General features: G+C 38.1%; 2 protein-coding genes across 2 annotated transcripts; one reads left to right on the top strand and one right to left on the bottom strand.

Annotated features, from left to right (window-relative positions):
• The first annotated feature begins 4586 nt into the window (after positions 1-4586).
• LOC131308312 (cyclic nucleotide-gated ion channel 17-like) lies at positions 4587-11915 on the top strand. Its single transcript, XM_058335225.1, has 7 exons — positions 4587-4943; positions 5602-6166; positions 8092-8304; positions 8452-8744; positions 8982-9093; positions 9512-9748; positions 10776-11915. The coding sequence occupies exons 1-7, from the start codon at positions 4915-4917 to the stop codon at positions 11487-11489; spliced, it is 2163 nt and encodes a 720-aa protein (XP_058191208.1). The 5' UTR covers positions 4587-4914; the 3' UTR covers positions 11490-11915.
• A 597-nt stretch (positions 11916-12512) lies between these two features.
• On the bottom strand, positions 12513-19691 carry LOC131308306 (preprotein translocase subunit SCY1, chloroplastic). Its single transcript, XM_058335213.1, has 8 exons — positions 19404-19691; positions 17904-18064; positions 17416-17801; positions 16153-16452; positions 15974-16063; positions 15741-15864; positions 14323-14486; positions 12513-12913 (listed from the first exon to the last, which is right to left on the bottom strand). Exons 1-8 carry the CDS (start codon positions 19610-19612, stop codon positions 12689-12691), a joined length of 1659 nt encoding a protein of 552 aa, XP_058191196.1. The 5' UTR covers positions 19613-19691; the 3' UTR covers positions 12513-12688.
• Between the last annotated feature and the right edge of the window lie 600 nt (positions 19692-20291).

Genomic DNA, 20291 nt, shown 5'->3' with positions numbered 1-20291 from the left:
CAGCTCTTTGTGCTGAGAGGTTATGGGTTCTAGAATATGGAGAGGAGTCTGATAATTAATACCCGCCAAGGACATTTTCAGTATTAACAAATATTCTCAGTATATCTTTAACAAATATTAATTATCAAAACATGTCCTGGGCTGTCATTTTCCCAAATTCGGCTCAGAATATGTTTTCATAATTAATACCTGCCGAGGACATGCTGAGAACATTTCTTAATGCTGAAAATTGTAATTTTTTGGATTCGAAGATTAATAAATAAAAAATTTGCCGAGAAAAAAAAAAACTGGGAAGCCGTTCCCAAATTACTACTCCTTATTAGTCCACATCGAAGTTGTGGATTTTGTACCCAAGAAAAAAAGAATATCGAAAAAAAAAAAAAGTTGTGGATTTTAAGGATCAGGGCCGGACCCTGTAACACTTGAAAACCTTGGGCTTTTATCCTGAGCCCATTCCACTAGGCTGTTGAACACAAGTCCATATATTTTAGGCTCATTCCATAGAACAAAGGCTAGCCTCGTTTTGTACAACTCTTTTTGTTTGTGTGTGTGTGTGTGTGTGTGTGTGTGTGTGTGTGTGGGGGGGGGGGCGGGGGACTTATGCTGTTACTTTTTTTTTTTGGGTCAAATGGAAATTCGAAAATGTTGTTACTAGAGAGAGGATATTTGGTACTATGTGATAGTAAAATACTATATAGGATAATGGAGGGTTAACGTGGCGGCTTTAGGAATTTTTCGAATAGTGTTCAAAAATTGAACTATACTACCTCGAGAAATCACAAAATATATATAAAAAAAATTTATATATTAATATCTACAACACAACCCAAAAATAGCAAAATATACGAGCTATTACAATCGTGCTCGACGATTTTTTGGGCTGGTGTTCATTTATATGTGCGCTAAATAATGGTTTGTGGACTCATTTTTTGGATGGGTGTTCATTTACGTGTGGGTTGGATGTTCAAAGGGAGGCAAATCCAAAAAATTTACATGTATTATAGCGGGAAAAAAAAAAAAAAACTTGGGTGTTCATGTGACCATTCATAAAAGCATGTAGAGCCGCCAGTGGTGGGTTAGCAAGTCGATACTGCTTAATCAGTTCAAACCTAAAACCTCCTCACATGGTGTAATTCATTCACTGCGTATGTCTGTAAACAATTTAAATCTAAATCAATTTCTATTTTCAGTACCCTTTGTATCATATGAAACACCCATTTTGCATCTCTAGTGGGGTGTGGTTAGAGGTGTTTTGGCTAACAAATTTTCTAACTCAACTAACAATACTCATTTTGGTGTTTCTAGTGGATCATCTAAATGTGTTGTTTAACTCAAAAAATAATACTTGTTCAGATAACCGTGGCAACACAGTTAAATAGAGAGAGGGAGAAGAGACAACACAAAAGAGAGAAATGTCCGCGAAGAATTACTCATGTCCGTAAAGAATTACCTAACCACAAAAAATTATTCTTGACCGCAAAAAATTACACTTGGCCACGAAAAATTACTCCTGGCTGCGCAAAGAATTACTTTGACCGAATAGAATTACTCTTGGCCGCGAGTAATGATGTGGCCGCATAGAATTAATCTTGGCCGCAAAGAATTACTCTTGGCCGCGTAGATTTACTCTTGGCCGCAAGTAATAACACCATTACACACGGCCAAGAGTAATTATATGCATCCAAGAGTAATTCTAAGCGGCCAAGAGTAATTCTACGCGGCCACACCATTACTCGCGGCCAAGAGTAATTCTATGCAGCTAAGAGTAATTATATGCGGCCAAGAGTAATTCTATGCGGCTAAGAGTAATTTTCTTGTTGCCAAGAGTAATTCTATGTGGCCAAGAGTAATTCTACACGGCCAGGAGTAATTCTTCCCAGCCAAAAGTAATTCGTCACCGCAAAGAATTAACTCTTGGCTGCGAAGTTTTAATTTGAAAATGTGATTAAGTTAGTTTTTTACAAGAATCCATACAAAATATTTTAAGAATTACTTGCGATTTGAATTATTTTTATGGGACCTAACATAGACCCCACAAAAATCATGTCCATTTGTTCGGCATCAATTACCATCCAGGGGAGGAAATGGTCAACTTATTTACTTAGCTTCGTAACGCATCTTCAAGATGCGCTGTACTTTTTTTATTTATAAAACACATTTTCAGAATGCATTATTTGCTTGCTTGGATTTTGTTGCCATAAAAGCTTTGTAAAAAGCATTTCATACATGCATGGTAGATATCACGCATTTTAATAATACGTGATGAACTATTTTTATAAAACGTTTTAAAAGATGGACATTTCTTTAGGGCTGCAAACGATCCGAGCCGCTCGCGAGCGGCTCGGAGCTCGGCTCGATAACGGCTCGGCTCGGCTCGGTTCAAGACAAAAACGAGCCGAGCTCGAGCTCGAGTCCTGAGCTCGTTTCATAAACGAGCCGAGCTCGAGCTAGTCGAAACTCGGCTCGAATTGGCTCGCGAGCTCGATTATATAATATATTTATATATATATATATATTTTTACATATTTATATTTATTTATATATATATTTATATATATTTGTTTCATAAACGAGCCGAACGAGCCGAGCTCGAGCTCCGAAAATACCTATCGAGCCGAGCTCGAGCTCGAGTTCTGCAGCTCGTCACGAGCTCGAGCCGAGCTCGAGCTCATTGTTTTTTAGGCGAGCCGAGCCCGAACATGCCGAAACTCGGCTCGGCTCGGCTCGATTGCACCCCTACATTTCTTTAATGTGTTTTGAAAACATAGACAGATCTACCAAAAACTTGAGATTCCGGTCTATTGATAATTCAACTAGAGTCTAGGAGAAAGTGAATTACAATTTATAACCCTTTTGGTTGGAGGGGTTGGGGGTGTGTGTGTGGTGGTGGTCGTCAATATGCTATTTCCCGATTTAGTTCTTAAAATTTGATTATTCTCAACTGGCCCCAATTCTAAACATCTATCTAACTTGGGTTGACAAAAATTGTCGCTTTTTCTTCAACCTGGCTACTTATACCTTTCAACAATAACAAACAATTTAGAATCAGCACGAGTGCTCATGCCTAGAGCACGCTAATACAGTAATACTCCGTATCGCACATCCATGTCTAAACTCACGTTTCGATGTCTCTATCCTTCTCTTCTTTTTTCCTTAACTTTTTATCTACCCATTCTTTACCATTAACTTGCCAAATTTTTTTATTGCGCTAATAGGCTAAGAAGATGGAGGCCATTACGTAGAATCGTGGTTTAGCTGAGTTTTTACATGCGACTTTGGCAACACAGCTCATAAAAGGAGAGAGAATAACTTAAGGACTAGATTATTAGTACTCATTTTTTATCCTACTTAAGGACTTGATTGATAAAAAAAAAAATTCTTTGACAGCCAAAATTAGCAAACTAAATAATGTGGTGAAGCAAACTGGATTTTAAGGATCAGGGCCGGACCCTATAACACTTGGAGAACCTTGGGCTTTTATCCTGAGCCCATTCCACTAGGTCTCAACTTTATTTTAAGCTCACTCCATAGAACAAAGGTTAGATAGGATATTTGGCATGTGATAGTAAAATAATACTATAGGATATTGGTAGGTTAGCAAGTGGATACTGCTTTTAATCAGTTCGAACCTAAAACCTCACATGTTATAATTCATTCACAACATATGTCTATAAACACCCGTCTTGACTCTTGATGTCCCTATCCTTCTTTCTTTTTTCCTTAACCTTTTATTTATCCGTTCTTTACCATTAACTTGCCATTTTTTTTTTATGGCACTACTAGATTGAGAAGATGGAGCCATTACGTAAAATCGTGGTTAAGCTAAGTTTTATAGAAAAGATGCGACTTGGGCAACACAGCCCAAAAATGGAGAGAGAACAATAACTTGAGTACTAAATTATTAATTTTTTATCCCAACTTAAGGACTAGATTTTGATTATAAAAAAAAAAACCTTCTTTGACTGCCAAAATTGGCAAATGAAGTAATGTGGTGAAGCAAACTGTAGTTTGTCATAAAAAAAATCCAACAATGGAAATTCCGAAACTTTAATTGGTGGCAAGTGAAATGGAGTGTAGTTGGTGACTTCTTTATACTCTTATGCACATGAGTAAGGTTTGATTTTGGCCCGTAAGCACCCATCTTCCTCCCTAAGTTCCATAGGATTGAGTGGAGTACAATTGGTGTCTCCTTTTATACTTTTATGCACATAGACATGCTTGAATTTTAGTAAACATTCATCCCCTTCTCAAGTGCCATACAATAGAGTAGATTAAAATTTAACGAATGCCACGGAAAAAAAAATCTTTAATTGGTGAGGTTTCAGAGCAGTCCCCATATACCTCATAAAGTTCTTTTCGGTCCAATTTGCACGACTCCCACTTAGGAGTATAAAAAACCCAGCTGTTCATTCATTCATTTGGGTCCTCTGGTCAACAAATTTTTGACCAATTGGAGTCTTTTATTTTGCATTATATTAATTCTGACAAAATAAAAAATATTAATTCTGTGATTAAAAATAATAATTACAGTTCATTTGCGTGTGGTTAATGCAAAGAAACACTTGAAAACAGAAAAAAATATTACCAAAAATGAGACTTTATGGACTTCTCACGACAATTCCACTGATCAATGGTTGTTACTTGTAAGAGAAACTTTATGGGTTTATATATTACCCTGCACCCAGATCGAAACCCATCTGATTATTTCCGCAAACCCATAATCAGACACTCGCGTGAGAAGAATCAAAGACAAAGGAATGTTGCGAAAATACTTTCTGGGTACTCATCTTTAGGGTTTTCCGGGTTAGATCAGGTACCGTTCCCACCACTTGGAGATGGAAGATAAAGACTGAAACTTTAGAGACGGAGAGGACTCTCTCAGTTCAATTGGATCAGTGGTGGGCACTGAAGCATATGGAGCTGAAGAAAGAGAAGCAAGTGAGGTGTGTTGTGGTTTTTACTTTTCTTGATTGTGTCTTCTGTGTTTTTTTTACCACTTCATTTTCTGTTAGGTTGTTGAGAATAAGAAATACTACGTGTTTTGGGTTATGATACGGAATGATCTGGGTTTAGTAAATCTGGGCGACCAGCTAGTTTTGGACAGAGCTCAATGGGAAAATAAGGACTCATGTAGCTGGTTCCAATGACACCATGCTCGGTTCGGTTTGGTTTTGGGTGTTAAGAAAATCCCATTATCAGTGAGGGTCTGAGAAAGGTTGTATTCTGTTGTGTTATCCCAAATTTGGAGACAAAACAGCTGGAATTCTCTTTTCTTTTTTGGGTGACATCTATAGAAGATACGTTTGGTTGTGAAAGAGCAGATTGGATTACAGAATTATCTGGGGCTAACAAATAATCTGGCTTAGCAAACTATGAACATCCCTGTAGTTTTTTTGGCATACAGAGAATGTCTGGGTTAGTTATTTTTGGCTCTGACGTTAGATTTGATAAATGTTCAATTTCTTGGAAACTAGCTTAATCTCAAATTTCAGATTGTGTTCTTTTATTTTATTTTAGGTTTTCTGGGCTTCTTAGTTGGTTTTCAGTAACCAAAAAGGTGGGTTTGGAATTGCCTTTTGATGTGCATATGTAAAATTGCAGGTTTCATTCTGATGGAAAAGAACAAAAGAACTTTCTTTGGGGAAGAATTAACCCCTCAAACCTGGACATCTCATCCTCTGGATACAAGGTTTCATCCTCAACATTGAAAACTGAAGATGGGTTTTTGGGTAGAAATAAATTCAGTGAAACGTTTAGATTTGGAAAGTCTAAGGTGTTTCCGGAGGAGTCTCAGCCGTGGCGCAAGCGAATTCTTGATCCGGGTAGTGAGATAGTGCTTCAATGGAACCGGATTTTCATATTCTCCTGTTTGGTTGCACTTTTTGTCGATCCACTTTATTTTTACCTGCCTAGTATAACAGGGAAAGGGATTTCCAAGTGTGTGAAGAGTGATTTGAATCTGAGAATTGTTGTGACCTGTTTCCGTACTGTAGCAGATTTCTTCTATCTGTTGCATGTGGTTATTAAGTTTAGGACAGCGTTTGTTGCACCAAGCTCCCGGGTGTTTGGTAGGGGTGAACTTGTCATGGATCCCAAGAAGATTGCCCAGAGATACATAAGATCTGACTTTTTCATTGATCTGATCGCGACTCTTCCTCTTCCTCAGGTTCGTTATCTTCATTGCGACATTTGTTTAACTCAGCAAACTTGTGTATATTGCCAATGTACTGCAAATAATATAAATCGGACTTGTTGCATTTCTTGACTGGTAGCTTGAATCATATATTGTGAAAAAAACAGAACTTTGGTTTAGGTCTCCAAAGAACTGTACATGTGGTCCTCATTCTCATACAGAACGGTGCCCTGGACTTAACAAGTAGGAGATTGAGTCCATCATTGAACTGTTAACCTGCCTGCCAAAGTCAACTTTCCCAAAAACTTTAAATACATGTATTTTCTCATAAAATAGAGATTTGTTTGGCTCTTCTGAACATGTACTCAATTAACTATGCAATTGACTTTTCCGTTTGACCAAAAAAAAATTAACTATGCAATTGTCTTTTTGGTTGGATATTATGGGGCAGTTATGCTCAAGAGAACTGATGGGATCTCTTGAGAAAATCCTGATTAAGTATACAAAGAGCAAAACCATGAAGGGAATGAGAATTTTTTGGGTTTGGGGAATATAGCATATGCGAAGTCTTTAAGTGTAGTTTGTGGTGCAAGAGTACACTTGGTCATGTGCGCACTATGTGGGCAGCATATGCTATAACTATTTTTAGGTGTTCTGTCGATTGGTAGTCAAAGTATATGAAGGGAATTTTAGTATTAGTTATACATGCATGTAGTTAGATACATTAAGCACATCTCTGTAGAATCTTATCTGGTATTATTCAGGCATGTCTTTTTACGAGTCTTTCAGTTATTTTTTGGTGAAAGGTCCTTGTTGTCAATGTTAGATATGCTACCTACACGTGGAGGGATGTTCCCAGACAAGTCGTACATAACTTTGGATCATGAATGAGATTTAGTAGAGAGTGATTTTGCCTCTAATAGTCCCTGGCTTACTGAGGAGAATTTCTCTTGTGAAATTTCCAAAGGTGGCGAGTTCGCTCTGCATCTCTTTGATGGATTTCCAATGAGTAGCGACCTTATCCTTTTCCATTTGAGTCTTATTTTGTTTCCTTTTCCTCCTCCAAAACTCTTGCATGAGCTCGATAATTCACTTGAATAGATTTTAATGTGCCTGCTAGCTACCAATGAAAGAGTCCATGAGTGATATCTCAAAATATGAGAGAAGTAGTCCCAACGGGTCCAGCAGCTCTTTGTGCTGAGAGGTTATGGGTTCTAGAATATGGAGAGGAGTCTGATAATCATTTGTGATTTGGTTGGGTTAGGAACTTAGGGTAGAGTAGGTTCTCCGCTCTCCTATGTATGACCAAAAAAATTGTGTGAGTTTTGACAAAACTAGCTTCCAATTGCACGTTAAATCTCTCTGCCTAGGCCCATCCATGGCCCTGGGCTGTAAGAGCCCTGATTTTTTGAGTCCCTTTTTTCCCTCTGATTTTCCAAAAAAAAACATGATGGGCCTCCAGATGGGTAGAATTTTCACAGACCCAGCCAGGCCCTGGGCTGACTCGAGCAAGACCATGTGGTCTACAACATGGATGTTAATGGAAAAAATTATATATGGTTCCAGAGAGAACAAAATTTGATGTACTTGGTTTTTTTTGGATGCTTTCTAGGTATTTTAGTGTCCTTTTCTTTAATCCATCTTTTATCATTTCCATATACCTATTGTATTGCTACTTTGCTAGGATTCCTTCTGGTGTTTGGGCTTCATTTCTATTCTATTTGTGTTGTTTTTCTGGCGATTAGTAGATGGTAGAGGTCTTAGCTAACCCTACAGGTAATACCTGGTTGACTAACCATTCTTAGTTAATTTACTCTTTTTCGTTACTTAGTTCGCTATGTCACTATTGATTTTACTTCTATTTCAATTTTATGTTAGTTTTTATATGTTCACTAGACAGTTTAAAAGTTCGCAAGTGTAGAAAACAGAAGTATTTTAATTGGAAACCTTTTGTGCAGATTGTCATCTGGTTCATCATACCGGCTACAAGACGTCCACAAGCTGATCATAATAACAACGCCTTGGCACTGATTGTTTTGATCCAATATGTTCCCAGGCTATATCTGATTTTCCCATTAAGTTCTCAAATAATTAAAGCAACTGGATTGGTCACCAAAACTGCCTGGGCAGGCGCTGCATATAATCTGCTATTGTATATGCTGGCTAGCCATGTATGTAAATACTTAATCAATAATTTCCTTGGACAAAACCATTTGCATGACTTTTTTGTTAGTAGCACGTCCTTTTTTTCTTGTTTTTCTTAGTAATTTGGAGTGAGGTAATTGTTTTTGATGGATGATTCAACTTCATTCTCCTAGGTTTTGGGGGCAGCGTGGTACTTGTTATCACTTGACCGGTATACATCGTGCTGGAAATCTATTTGCAGAAATGAAACTGGATCATGCGTACTTAACTTTTTGGATTGTGATACTGATGATGATCATCGCGGAACGTGGCCAATTACTACTGCAGTGTTTAATAGTTGTGACCCTGCAAATAATATCACATTCAATTATGGTATATTTGAAAATGCAGTGACAAAAAATGTTGTCTCCTCGAGTTTTCTTGAGAAATACTTTTACTGTCTATGGTGGGGCCTACAGAACTTAAGGTATGTGGATATTAAATTTACATGGGCCTCGTTTTTTGCATCTCTTGATAAAATGCTCTCGTTATCGAAGTTAATGATTGTCGTGTTTTAACAAGTGGTGATGTCAAATGCATTTATAACTATAAAACTGGTTATAGAGGTGCTTTTAGCTTGTGGAGTTCAGACATAAACTTGTTCAACGTTATTCAACTTAATAATGCGTTGTTAATACATAAACTTTTTCCTTTGTTTTCTCAGTTCATACGGACAGAATTTGTCAACAAGCACATTCATCGGGGAGACAATGTTTGCCATCTTGATTGCCATCTTGGGTCTTGTTTTATTTGCGCACCTTATTGGGAACATGCAGGTAGTTGGATCCTTCACAATTTCTTCTAATTACACTGTAGTTAACATCCCACCCCCTTTATAAAGGCTCAATGAGAACATCCTACTCTGTGTCTGACCATAATGTTAAGATTTTCGGTTTAATATTTTCTGCAATATAATCTTGTTCCAGGAGCTTCTTTTTCTTCCCAAATCTGTTTTCACTTTGATGGAGGGAAAAAAAAAATTCATGTTTCACTGTTTCTGTTTCGTTTTAAGAAATGTACCAAACGCCTATTAAATATATGACAAAATTGAATTAAGAAATGCTTGCCAAGTGAATATTTGATGATAAGTATCAGACACATCATCCTTGGTTTTCTATTTGTGTTCATTGTTTCCTTTTCCTTTTATACATGTAAATGTAATATGCTCCACTCTCTCTTTTTATTTCTATGTAGACATATCTGCAATCTATAACTATGAGGCTTGAGGAATGGAGACTTAAGCGAAGAGACACTGAGGAGTGGATGAGGCATCGCCAACTCCCTGAAGATTTGAGGCAACGTGTTCGGCGCTTTGTTCAGTATAAGTGGCTTGCAACTCGAGGAGTAGACGAAGAAACTATTCTACGCGGCTTACCTGCTGATCTTCGTCGTGATATCCAATGCCACCTCTGCTTGGACCTTGTTCGACGTGTATGTTTCCGCTTACTTTTAGTTTGTAGAGCTAACTCACTCTTGTCAAATCCTTGCATATTTGTTCCAAATGGTGAATTTGGACGATTCTTTTGTTATGTTGACAAAAATGGAGTTATGGCCGTAGATAATTGAGAAGTGATCATATGCAACTTCCTTTGTGTATTGGAAACGATTGTTCATTGATCTGGGCACAAATTGGTGATGTTGACCCTCAAAATCCCCATCTAAATAGGAAGCGAGAATTTATAGACTATTGGCTTATTGAATTTAAGCGGTATTTGATTTATAGATTTGGCCTTCTTTGTCTTAGCATTACCCTAGTTCCTTAATCCAAATAGGCATAGGAGAAGCTGAGCTAGCTAACCTAAGTCCGTAGCTAAAGATCTGTAGGGATTTTATGCAGGGAAAGGAAGGGTGAAGGAAAGTATATGATGATTTTAAATGACTTGGATAAAATTCTTAATGAAACTCAGTACCAATAATCTGGAGGATTTATTTGGCTTTTCTGTCAATTTCCTCTTGGTAAAATCTTTTCATGAATCCTTGATCTACACACAACCTTAGTATTTCTAGGTCTCCCTTGCATGAGTTGCATTTATCAAAGGATGACATTTGAATTGCATGCACAGGGACAAGCCAAAGATATCATATTGCTTACTAGTATTTCTTCCCAACTATTCATCTTGCTTTTATATTCCAATGTCAATGGTGTTCACAAGATGTCTTAAAAGAATGAGGAGTGATGTGCATAATTCATGGTAAATTTTAACAATAAAATGGTTTACTTGGTCAATTGCCAAGTGAAAATGTCATACGTGTACCGCATACCCTTGTATGAGCGTCCAAGTGTCCAACACTGGTACTTTATCCCTTAGAATATAGTTCATATTCTGGAAGTAGCATAATCATGAAGTGATCTTTAAACAAGACTTTACATCTCACACATAAATATCCTTCGACCAACATGAAGTTATGGAAATTATTTCACTTCCACAATAACCTAACCTTTTTGGGATATTGGCAGGTCCCATTCTTCTCACAAATGGATGATCAACTACTCGACGCAATATGTGAGCGTCTAGTCTCCTCCTTAAGCACCGAAGGCACCTACATCGTACGAGAGGGCGACCCCGTGACCGAAATGCTATTCATTATCAGGGGAAAACTTGAGAGTTCTACAACAAACGGAGGCAGAACTGGATTCTTCAATTCTATCGTGCTAAGACCGGGAGATTTTTGTGGGGAGGAACTACTCGCTTGGGCTTTGCTTCCTAAATCCACCACAAACTTACCTTCTTCAACTAGGACTGTTCGCGCGCTTGTTGAAGTGGAAGCATTTGCTTTGAGAGCTGAGGATTTGAAATTCGTAGCGAATCAATTTAGACGCCTCCATAGTAAAAAGCTGCAACATACTTTCCGATTCTATTCCCACCACTGGAGGACGTGGGCTGCCTGCTTTATACAGGCGGCTTGGCGGCGGTACAAGAGGAGGAGGTTGACTAAAAGTCTGACAGCTGTCGAGTCATTCGCAGAAAGTGAAACCAGACAAGAAGAGGAACAGGATGGTAGCCCGGTAAGTTCTAGCCCTTCTCAGGCAAAAATGAACCTGGGGGTAACTATATTGGCTTCAAGATTCGCTGCAAACACTAGGAGAGGTGCTCAGAAGACTAAAGATCTGGGCATGCCCACATTGCGGAAACCAGAAGAGCCCGACTTCTCTGCTGAGGCAGATGATTAGTTGCCTGTATCTATTTGAATACGCTAAGAGGTTCCAAACAGGGCCTTAAATGCTCGTCTTAACAGCAAGAATATTCATCTTCGTCCGTTGTACCGTCCTGTAGTATATTAGATACTGTCAATGGGAGAAAGCTTATATTAAGAGAAGGGTGAGGGGGAAAACTAAGTGATGGAGATTGTGGAAGAGGAAACAACCGAGATGGATGGTTCATTTCGGAGTGTAATCGCAACTAGGGTTTGTGTATTGAGTTTATTTTACTATCCCAGTTCATCAACTTCCTCACTTACTGTAGTTGAGGTCTTCTCCATGGTGTATTACTCTGTATTTCCTATTGAATGGTGGTGTTGTACTCTCTTCTTTTGTTGGGATAATTCCTAGTTTGGTTATACTTCGTATATTTGAGAATATATGTATAAGCTTAAATCATGTGGGGTAGCTTACTCAGAGCCTCATGCAATTTGTGGAGTTGTCTCTTCTTTTTAATTTTTATTTGTTTTTTTATTTTATGATGAGCACTTGGAGTTGTCTTAGATGGATTGTATTTTGATGCACTGCTGGTGAAAACAAAAGGCTTTAAATTGTATCATGAGGTGTGGTCTATGAATTTGTAAACTGATCAAATCTTGCAGGATTATGGTTGGATCTGTCTCCTACCTATGCTATTTGTGTTCTTCTACTTTCAGCTCTTTCAATCACACAGTGGCTGGAGTCTGGAATCTCTGTGATCATGCTCACAGGAAGTTGCCATAACCAGTTGCCCCCTCCACCCTTTTACCGAGCAAAAAAAACCAAAAAGCGCAGCGGTAGTGCTCAACTTTAAATCTGTTTTACAATGCATTTTGTCCTGGTGCTTCCTATGCTGTATAGGGTGCTTTCAAAAATCCCATGACATCCATTTCTCTTGGTGACAAGAAACTCATACGATATAGACAGCAAAGGACTATTGTGCAACACCGGGAATAAGCTTTTTGATAAACTAACCAAGCATCAGAGAAATTTTTTACCTATTTTGAGATGTAGCGATTGTACAATATGCAAAAGTTAGAACCAAACTGTGCACCAAAAATGTCACATACAAGTGCTATTTTCTCATATACATGGCAAATGACTAAACAATACATGATCCGAATCAAAACTAACATCAACTTTCCCATTTCCCCTGCGGATTTTCATCCTTCCCACCTTCTAATCTGGATTTTTCAAAACTTGTCGATCTCATAAAACTCTATGTTCTTGTACTTCTGGGAGATTATTTCTGCCTGAACTTTTCGTGCTGTGTCAGTGGCACAACCAACAAGAATGAGGACCGATGTGCCCGCAAATCCCCGAAATGCAGTGAGGTGTGTAGTTTGTTCAATCACGGCAGGACCAGCAGCTAGAATTGCCAAAAACGCGGATCCAAGAACGGATATCCGACTAAGGACCTGAAAACTTAACCGCAAAAAGATCATGTCCGTCCAAATAACTTTCAAGCCAAATAAATAGGACATTCTGTATCGAAATGCCAAATATGCAAATATGCTACTCTTAATCAGCGCGGATGTTAAGCAGAAAAGACTTGAAGCTGCTTCTACACTTGAACCCTAACAGGATATAGCGATGAGCTACGTTACATGGGCTCGGGAACGGATGTCGGGTGCACGTATGTGTCTAGTGTCAGATTCATTTAATTTCCATCTCAAGGATATGGGGACAGAACAAAAGCAACAAATGATGCTTATAAGGTGCTTTACAGCAGTTCTTGAATGAGACAGGAGTTCAGTATAGTTCATGGTATATTCCAATTACAACATATGCTTGCTAGGTGAATGTCCAACTAAATATGCTTGGTAAATATGCTTGCTAGGGTCAAGTGTCTGGCATGGGTATTTCTTTACTTTTGGAAGATTCCATGTAAAACTAACCCCACTCTTCAAGTTATGGAGATTGAAGATGAGCAAACAATGACCAAATGCCTCCATCAAAATAGAATGATGCATTCATGTCAAGCAGTTCTTGTTAGAAAAACAGATGTTGGAAAACATGCTACTGAAGTTCAGATGCTGGGCACACGAATAGTTCTTCCAACAAGAGTAATTTAAAAGCTCATCACGAAGAGACTGAACTCCAGCGAAGCTGATGCACCTTCCAAGGGTATTGTGGTGTATCCAGGGACGGATGTACATGGAGCACGTGCCCCCACTCGAACGCGTGCCCCCACTTGTAATTAAAATATTTTATAAAAATATTTATGTATAAATTAGCATAATTATGAAAGTTTGCTAATTTATAAACATACAAACTTGTATATATCCCAAAAATACACATATAGAATTAGTTTTATGCCTAAATTTCATCATATGATGCATTTATACTTGTTACTTTACGAGCTGTTTGTCTATTTGGAGCTATTCTTTCTTGATTCTCTTTATTTTTAACCGTCTATGAGAAATATTTTAAAATAAAGGCATTAACAAAACTAGCTCGATCATTCTAAAATTTGTTGATGTTTATTTAAAACATACTTTAAAAATTTTGTCTGAGATTTTGTGCTCATTTTTACCTAATTTAACTTAAAGTACGCTTCATAAACTTTTGTAATTAGTAATGCATGCTTTAATTTTGAACGATTTTACTATGGTTGACTAAAAAAATAAACTTTCGTCATTATAATTATAATTAATTAACAGGTGCCCCCACTAGGGGTACATTCCTTGATGCGTCTATGGGTGTATCAGATTCGTTTTCCATAGAAGCAAATAATACATGGCTAAATCAGAATGAAAGTAGCTAAATAACAGCTGGAACAAAAATTTCAAAGATAGGTCACATATTCAAGGAGGTGGGACAATACCGTTTTAATAAATGCAGCGGTACTTTTACCCGGTCGGACAAGTGGGATAGATGCACCTTGGCGCTTCAACTGTTCACTCACGTCATCAGGATCCAATTGTAGGAACGTGTAGTAGTAGTTGAAGAAGGCTATCAGTAGAATGTTGGTCGGGAGATAGAAGGAACCTACGCGGAATTCTTGTGGTCAGATTTAGAATATTTCAAATGTTACCCTACGTCAAAAGGGAAAGGTTTCTGCCAACTGCCATCGTAGCGAACAAATGCTGTCTTCTACTCCTTTTTTACTACTTGTGAACATTTCATCTTCTGCATTTGCTCTTGGAGAGCTACAAAAATTTCCACACAAGGGAAAAGAGAGGCATGGCTGAATAGAAAATACTACATCAAAACTTGTATTTCTTGGCTTTCTTAAAGTGATACATCACTGAGTCTCTCAAATTCAGCACTCTGGCACTTTAAAGGCTGGCACAACTAAAAACGAGCAAAACACATTAAATGGCATGCAGCAATTGACAATTTGTTATTGCATCCAGAGCACATTAAACGAGTCACAGAGGCATAGGTTGTGTTCGGAACTTGCCAAAACGGAAAGAAATGTGAGAAGAAAAAGGAATTCGCACGTTTGATTTTACATAGAAAAGGGAAGAACATAATATGGAATGATGAGTAACAAAGAAAATCAGGAAATAAATAACGAAGGAAAATAGGCGGAAACTAACTTTCCACTATATTTTCTTATAGATTGCTTTCTTTCCCTTTCCTACTAAGAACCAAAAAAAGGACGGGGAAATAGTTAGCTTCCGTAATAGGTGGTGGTGGTGATGTAGTGGTGGTGGTGGAGTGGTGGTGGGAGTGATGGTGGTGGTGGTGGTAGTAGTGGTGATGGTGATGGTGGTGAAGTGGTGGTGGTGGTGGAGTGGTGGTGGCGGTGGCGGTGGGAGTGGTTGTGGTGGTGGTATGGTGATTAAATGCAAGTACACAAGAATTCAGTCAAAATTAAGTAGCTCAAAGCTACTTAATTTTTTTCAACTTTTTAGCCTACATTTTAAGTAGCACTTAATTTGTTGAGCAATGTATAATGTCATTATCAAACCTACTGAATCACTTACTACTTAATTGATTCATTTAAGTGCTGAATTTAGGTTATCAAACAAGACCTTAACAGGCCACCATACGGAGAAGACAATTCAGATCAAGCCTCAAGTGTACAGCATTAATTTTACAGGTCATGAGTGCAAATTTTACAGGTCAGTTCAAAAGCAGCAATGTCAAGTCAACGAACTTTATATTACTCATGGCTCCGTCAATCAGAAAGCAACCAACAAAGTGACCCGAAAAAGGAATAGTTGAGACGTTTAACTTATGCACTTCGCTTATTCCAACTTATACCAATGAAATCACTACGGTGATTGCTCTTACCCCCTGGGCCTAAAGCCACTGCAGCATTTTTCAAAGCAGCTAAACCAGTGAAGCGAGCTAAAGTTCCCGGAAGAGCTAGAGAGGATGTAGAAAAGATAATTGGCATCACTCCTGTGCTGTTCACCTGCTCCATTGGGAATTTCAAATAAAATTCCATACATAATATACAAAATTCCAAAACACTGTGGAACTCTGAAAACTACTGGAACATAAAGTGGAACTTGAATACAAACCTTGAAAGGCAAGTAAGCAGATTTTTCAAGGCCTCCAGATCTGCTAGTGTATCTTGATGCATAATTAATTGGGATTTTCCTCTCTGCCTCCTGAAACCCTTTGTTGATACTATTGTCAACATTTCTATGCTTCCGCTATATGAATTAAACATCAACAGAAAAAAAAAAAAGGCTCTTACCTGAACATACACAATACTAAGCACCAACAGGAAAAAGGACACTGTGATGGCGATGAGTCCAACATAGTTACCATCCTGAAATGCTTCTGCAACTGTTCTACCAAAAGATGCCGGCAAGTAGGATATGATGCTCGTAAAGATCAAAAGAGAAGTACCGTTTCCAAGTTTTAAGTCAGTAATCCGTTCACCAATGTATGTTGTGAGCACTGAACCAAGTGTTAATAGAGTAACAGAAGATAGGGCCCACTCCGTAGTGAAGTCATTGACGTATGGGCGAAGGAAGAGTACTTGACCAATTGCCTGCAGTGGGCAAATTAAGATTAACAGCATTGCTAAAGATATATGAAGGGGAACCCTTTGTTGGCTCTACCAGACACATTTGAGCTGACTCAGTTAAATTCAGGTGAAACTACAGAGAGAGCAAACGAAATCCATGGCTTACTTCCATACAACTTTAAAAGGCTAAAATTAAGCCGAATTCAAAGCCCCTCACAGTTACACTTTGATCCAGAATTAAGAACTTATCCCCAAAAAGCTTTACCACCGACCACTCTACTCTTTGATTTGAATGACTACGGAGTTCCAAGCGGTAAAAGAAGAAGTTCATTACTCCTGCAATAGGCGCTTTCTATCCTAAGTTGGTCTCAACCTTTTCCAGTGAAAACCAACCATATAACTGGGGCCCAGCCAAAGTACGGATAATTAACTTTTCCTAAAGGAAAATTCTAAAATCAGCCCATTGGGCTGACGATAGTAAGTGTGTAAATGTGTATTAAAGGATGTAAAAAGTGCACAGAAATACGTGTTTTTCTTGTCTTTTAGTGTGTTTATGGTCAGCCCAGTGGGCTGACAATAGCAAGACCGTTTCCTAAATACTAGTACTCACGAAGAAGTTGGCCCTGTTAATACTCACTCCGTCCCTTTTTAAGTGTCCACAAATTTTTGCAATTTCTTTGTTCCAAATTAAAGATCTCAATTAGTTCTTTAATTGGTACGAAAATTCTTTAAATACTATGCACAGAAACACTTTTTTTATTAGTATGAAAATTGGACGACTATTTGTAATGGACACTTAAAAAGGAAAACGGTGTACTTTTCATCCATTCTTGCCCTTTTCTCTGAGACTGAGCTACATTAATCCCTTATCCAATGTTGGCCCCACTTCAATAGTGATATACGAGACATATTAAGAAGTTAAAATGCCATCTAAGCATCTCTCCCATAAATCTGGTAAAGCAGCTCATAGAAACCAATGTTCCTTACCTGTACAATGGCAAAACCAACTGAAGCATATTGAGTATACTGAAGAATCTTCTTTCTTCCAGCCTGACCCTCTTTTTTCTGAAGTTCTTGCAACTTGGGATAGATCTGGGTGAGAAGCTGAAACACAATCTGCGCATTAATAAAGGGAACAATACCTAGGGAGCATATTCCAAGGCGACCAATGCCTCCTCCAGAGAACGTATCTAAAGTGCTCAATATACTGTTCTGATCTAGATTTCCAACAAAAGCTTCGCGATTTACTCCACCAAGAGGTATATATATTCCAAGTCTGGATAGAGCTAAGTATCCCAAAAGCTGGAGAAATTTCCCGGGCAATGGGCCTTTGAAGAAGTCCCCGAAATCAATGGAACTATCCTCAATTGCAGCTGCCAAAGTACAAGTATCCTAGTCAAAGACTAAAAGTTATAGTTATGAATTCTAAAGTGACGAGAATCACTGCGAAGAGAATAACAAAGGTAAAGAACAACCTGCTACTCCTCTAGTTGAAGAAGGTTTGTCCTTCCTTGTACTTGATGTACTCTCGAAATTTGGAGAAAGCAAGCCTAGGAAACTTTCCCAAGGAGAAACATTTAGATCCGTTGAACTATCCAAATTGATACCCAATGGGTCAAAAGTTGAACCCTCAGAACTGAGAAGAAATTACAATCATTAAGGATAATGGCAGGTGTGAGAAGCAATGAAATCTCTCGAAATTTGCATGTGTAAAACTCTTGTCAGGAAGAAGTCAAATGGAAAAGTTAACAAGCACGCAGTGATGGGGATACTTGATTTCCTGGACAGTTGTCAAAACAAGTCAATAATGTTGGAATGCATTTGAACATTTTCGAAATGGAAATTAATTTTTCTATAATTCCTAAATTACAGGATTCTCCTCACAAAAATGGCAGTGGTAAGGAGGGCGGAGGTAAGTGCTATTCTAGTTTGACCGCCTCTACGACCAAAAATTCTTTGGGCTACTCTTGCCGCAAGTAAAAGCTTGTGCGAAATAGCCGTGGAAGGAGGCTCTGATTTATGGTGCGGCCATGCAACTTAGAGTTGCGATTGTTTGATCAGTTCTGTTTACCCAGTACCAAAAAAAAAAAGGGAAAAATATGTTTCTTCATTACAAAAAGGGAAAGAAATCTTGCTTATGCTGAGGTGAAAGAAACAAAATACACCTTGGCCTAAGATGTAGCAACATCAGAAATTTCAAATTGGAAATGCTAGAACAATCTCTATGCATATTGAACAGCAAAAATCAGCATCATTCCGATAAAAAGACAATCAATTGCTCTCCTACTTGCAACTAAGTTGAGCAAGATGATATATTTATCAAAAAAAATTACCAAAGATAACTGATTACTCATTACAGTACCCAGATAAGTATTTCCAGATCCTCAGCCACATATATTAGTCAGTTCATAATGGTTGAAAACAAATACCCAAATCAAGAACAAACTTAGAAGATGAGAGAGAGAGAGAGAGTCATGGATTTTAAATAGAGAAACTGAAAATGGGTAATTCGTAATTCAAACAAGAAATTTCAAATTCGAAATGCTGGAACAATCTCTATGCATATCGAACCTTAGTCACATAATCTTTCAAAAGGTTGTGCGCTCCCACTCTCAATCCTCACTCTGCATCCTCACTCTGCGTTAAAGACATTTTTACGCTCGCGCCCCCCCTCGCAAATTATGTGACTTATCAAACAACAAAAATCAGCGTCACTTCCATAAGACTATCAATTGCTCACCTACTTACAATTAATTTGAGCAAGATGACATATTTATCAAGAAATTACCAAAGATGAACTGATTACAGGACCCAGATAAGTGTTTCCAGATCCTCAGCCACATATATTAGTCAGTCCAAGAAGGTTGGGGAAAAAAAAAAAAACCAAATCAAATAACAAATTTGGAAGATGAAATTGGGAGACAATCATGGATTTCAAATAGAGAAACTGAAAATGGGTAATTCGTAATTCAAACCTGTTGGAGGAAAGGCCAAGGTTCCATAGTGGGCCAGTGGCAAGTTTCTTGCAGACAGAATGGCTGGCCCTGATGCAACTTGAAGAATTTCTTGGCCTCAGGAAATAACAAGATTTCGAGGAGAGAGGACGTGGAGAGAGGTTGAAGCAAAGAGGCCTAGAAGAAGAAGTAGTAGTAGAACAGCAAAACTCTCTGACCGTTATCACCATTATCTTCCCCCCTCTCTTCTCTCTCTCTCTCTCTTTCTCTCTCTCTCTCGCTCGAATATGGGTAGAGCGCAAATGACGGACTGTAGATGGCAACTGGCCCAAGCTATAAAAATTTGTGCCCATGTTGCGGCCAAAGCCCAAATATTAGCAGCAAGGCCCTGACTTTTGTATGAAGCCGAAGCCTATACATATTGGGCTATCAATTGTTTCCTTTCCCGTGTAATGAGACCATATTTGAGCTTCCTTTCCAAAACTTTGGGTTTGGGGAAAATGCTAGATTGGCTGGCCCAAAATAGAATGGCTTGGGATAAAATGCAAATGGCTTAATATTTTCTTATATACATATATATTTTATATATTTCTTTTCGGTTTATGTCAAAAGTTGATAGTTTTCATTCATCTCAATTAAAGAAATGAAACATTTTAAAAACGAAAATACATCAAAGAGCTGGCCTTTTTGAGTTATTATATTTCTTTTCTGTACTTTTTTAAAGAGTGGTCCAAGAATTATTTTTTCAATTCATCTCGCCATATAAATAAAATGTAAGCAAAGTTAGCAAAATATAGTACAATTAAAAATAAAAAAACCCGATAAGTTAAGAACGTCCAAACTCAAGCTTAAAACCAGTCTAAACAAAGATCCAAATGAAACATAATTGAACATTGTGAAGTTTAGTTG

Source organism: Rhododendron vialii, chromosome 1a (genome assembly GCF_030253575.1).
Source record: "Rhododendron vialii isolate Sample 1 chromosome 1a, ASM3025357v1".
Taxonomy (NCBI): domain Eukaryota; kingdom Viridiplantae; phylum Streptophyta; class Magnoliopsida; order Ericales; family Ericaceae; genus Rhododendron; species Rhododendron vialii.
This window is presented reverse-complemented; position numbering and strand designations above follow the sequence as displayed.

Bases quoted from the DNA above. Each gene is read 5' to 3' on its own strand.
- LOC131308312 (XM_058335225.1), top strand. From the start codon at position 4,915: ATGGAGCTGAAGAAAGAGAAGCAAGTGAG. The intron at 9,094-9,511 runs GTAGTTGGATCC...ATTTCTATGTAG, and splicing joins ACCTTATTGGGAACATGCAG to ACATATCTGCAATCTATAAC. The intron at 9,749-10,775 runs GTATGTTTCCGC...GGATATTGGCAG, and splicing joins GCTTGGACCTTGTTCGACGT to GTCCCATTCTTCTCACAAAT.
- LOC131308306 (XM_058335213.1), bottom strand. From the start codon at position 19,612: ATGGTGATAACGGTCAGAGAGTTTTGCTGTTCTACTACTACTTCTTCT. The intron at 16,064-16,152 runs GTAAGAGCCTTT...AAAGGGTTTCAG, and splicing joins TTAGTATTGTGTATGTTCAG to GAGGCAGAGAGGAAAATCCC. The intron at 14,487-15,740 runs GTAAGAGCAATC...AATTCCGCGTAG, and splicing joins AGTGGCTTTAGGCCCAGGGG to GTTCCTTCTATCTCCCGACC.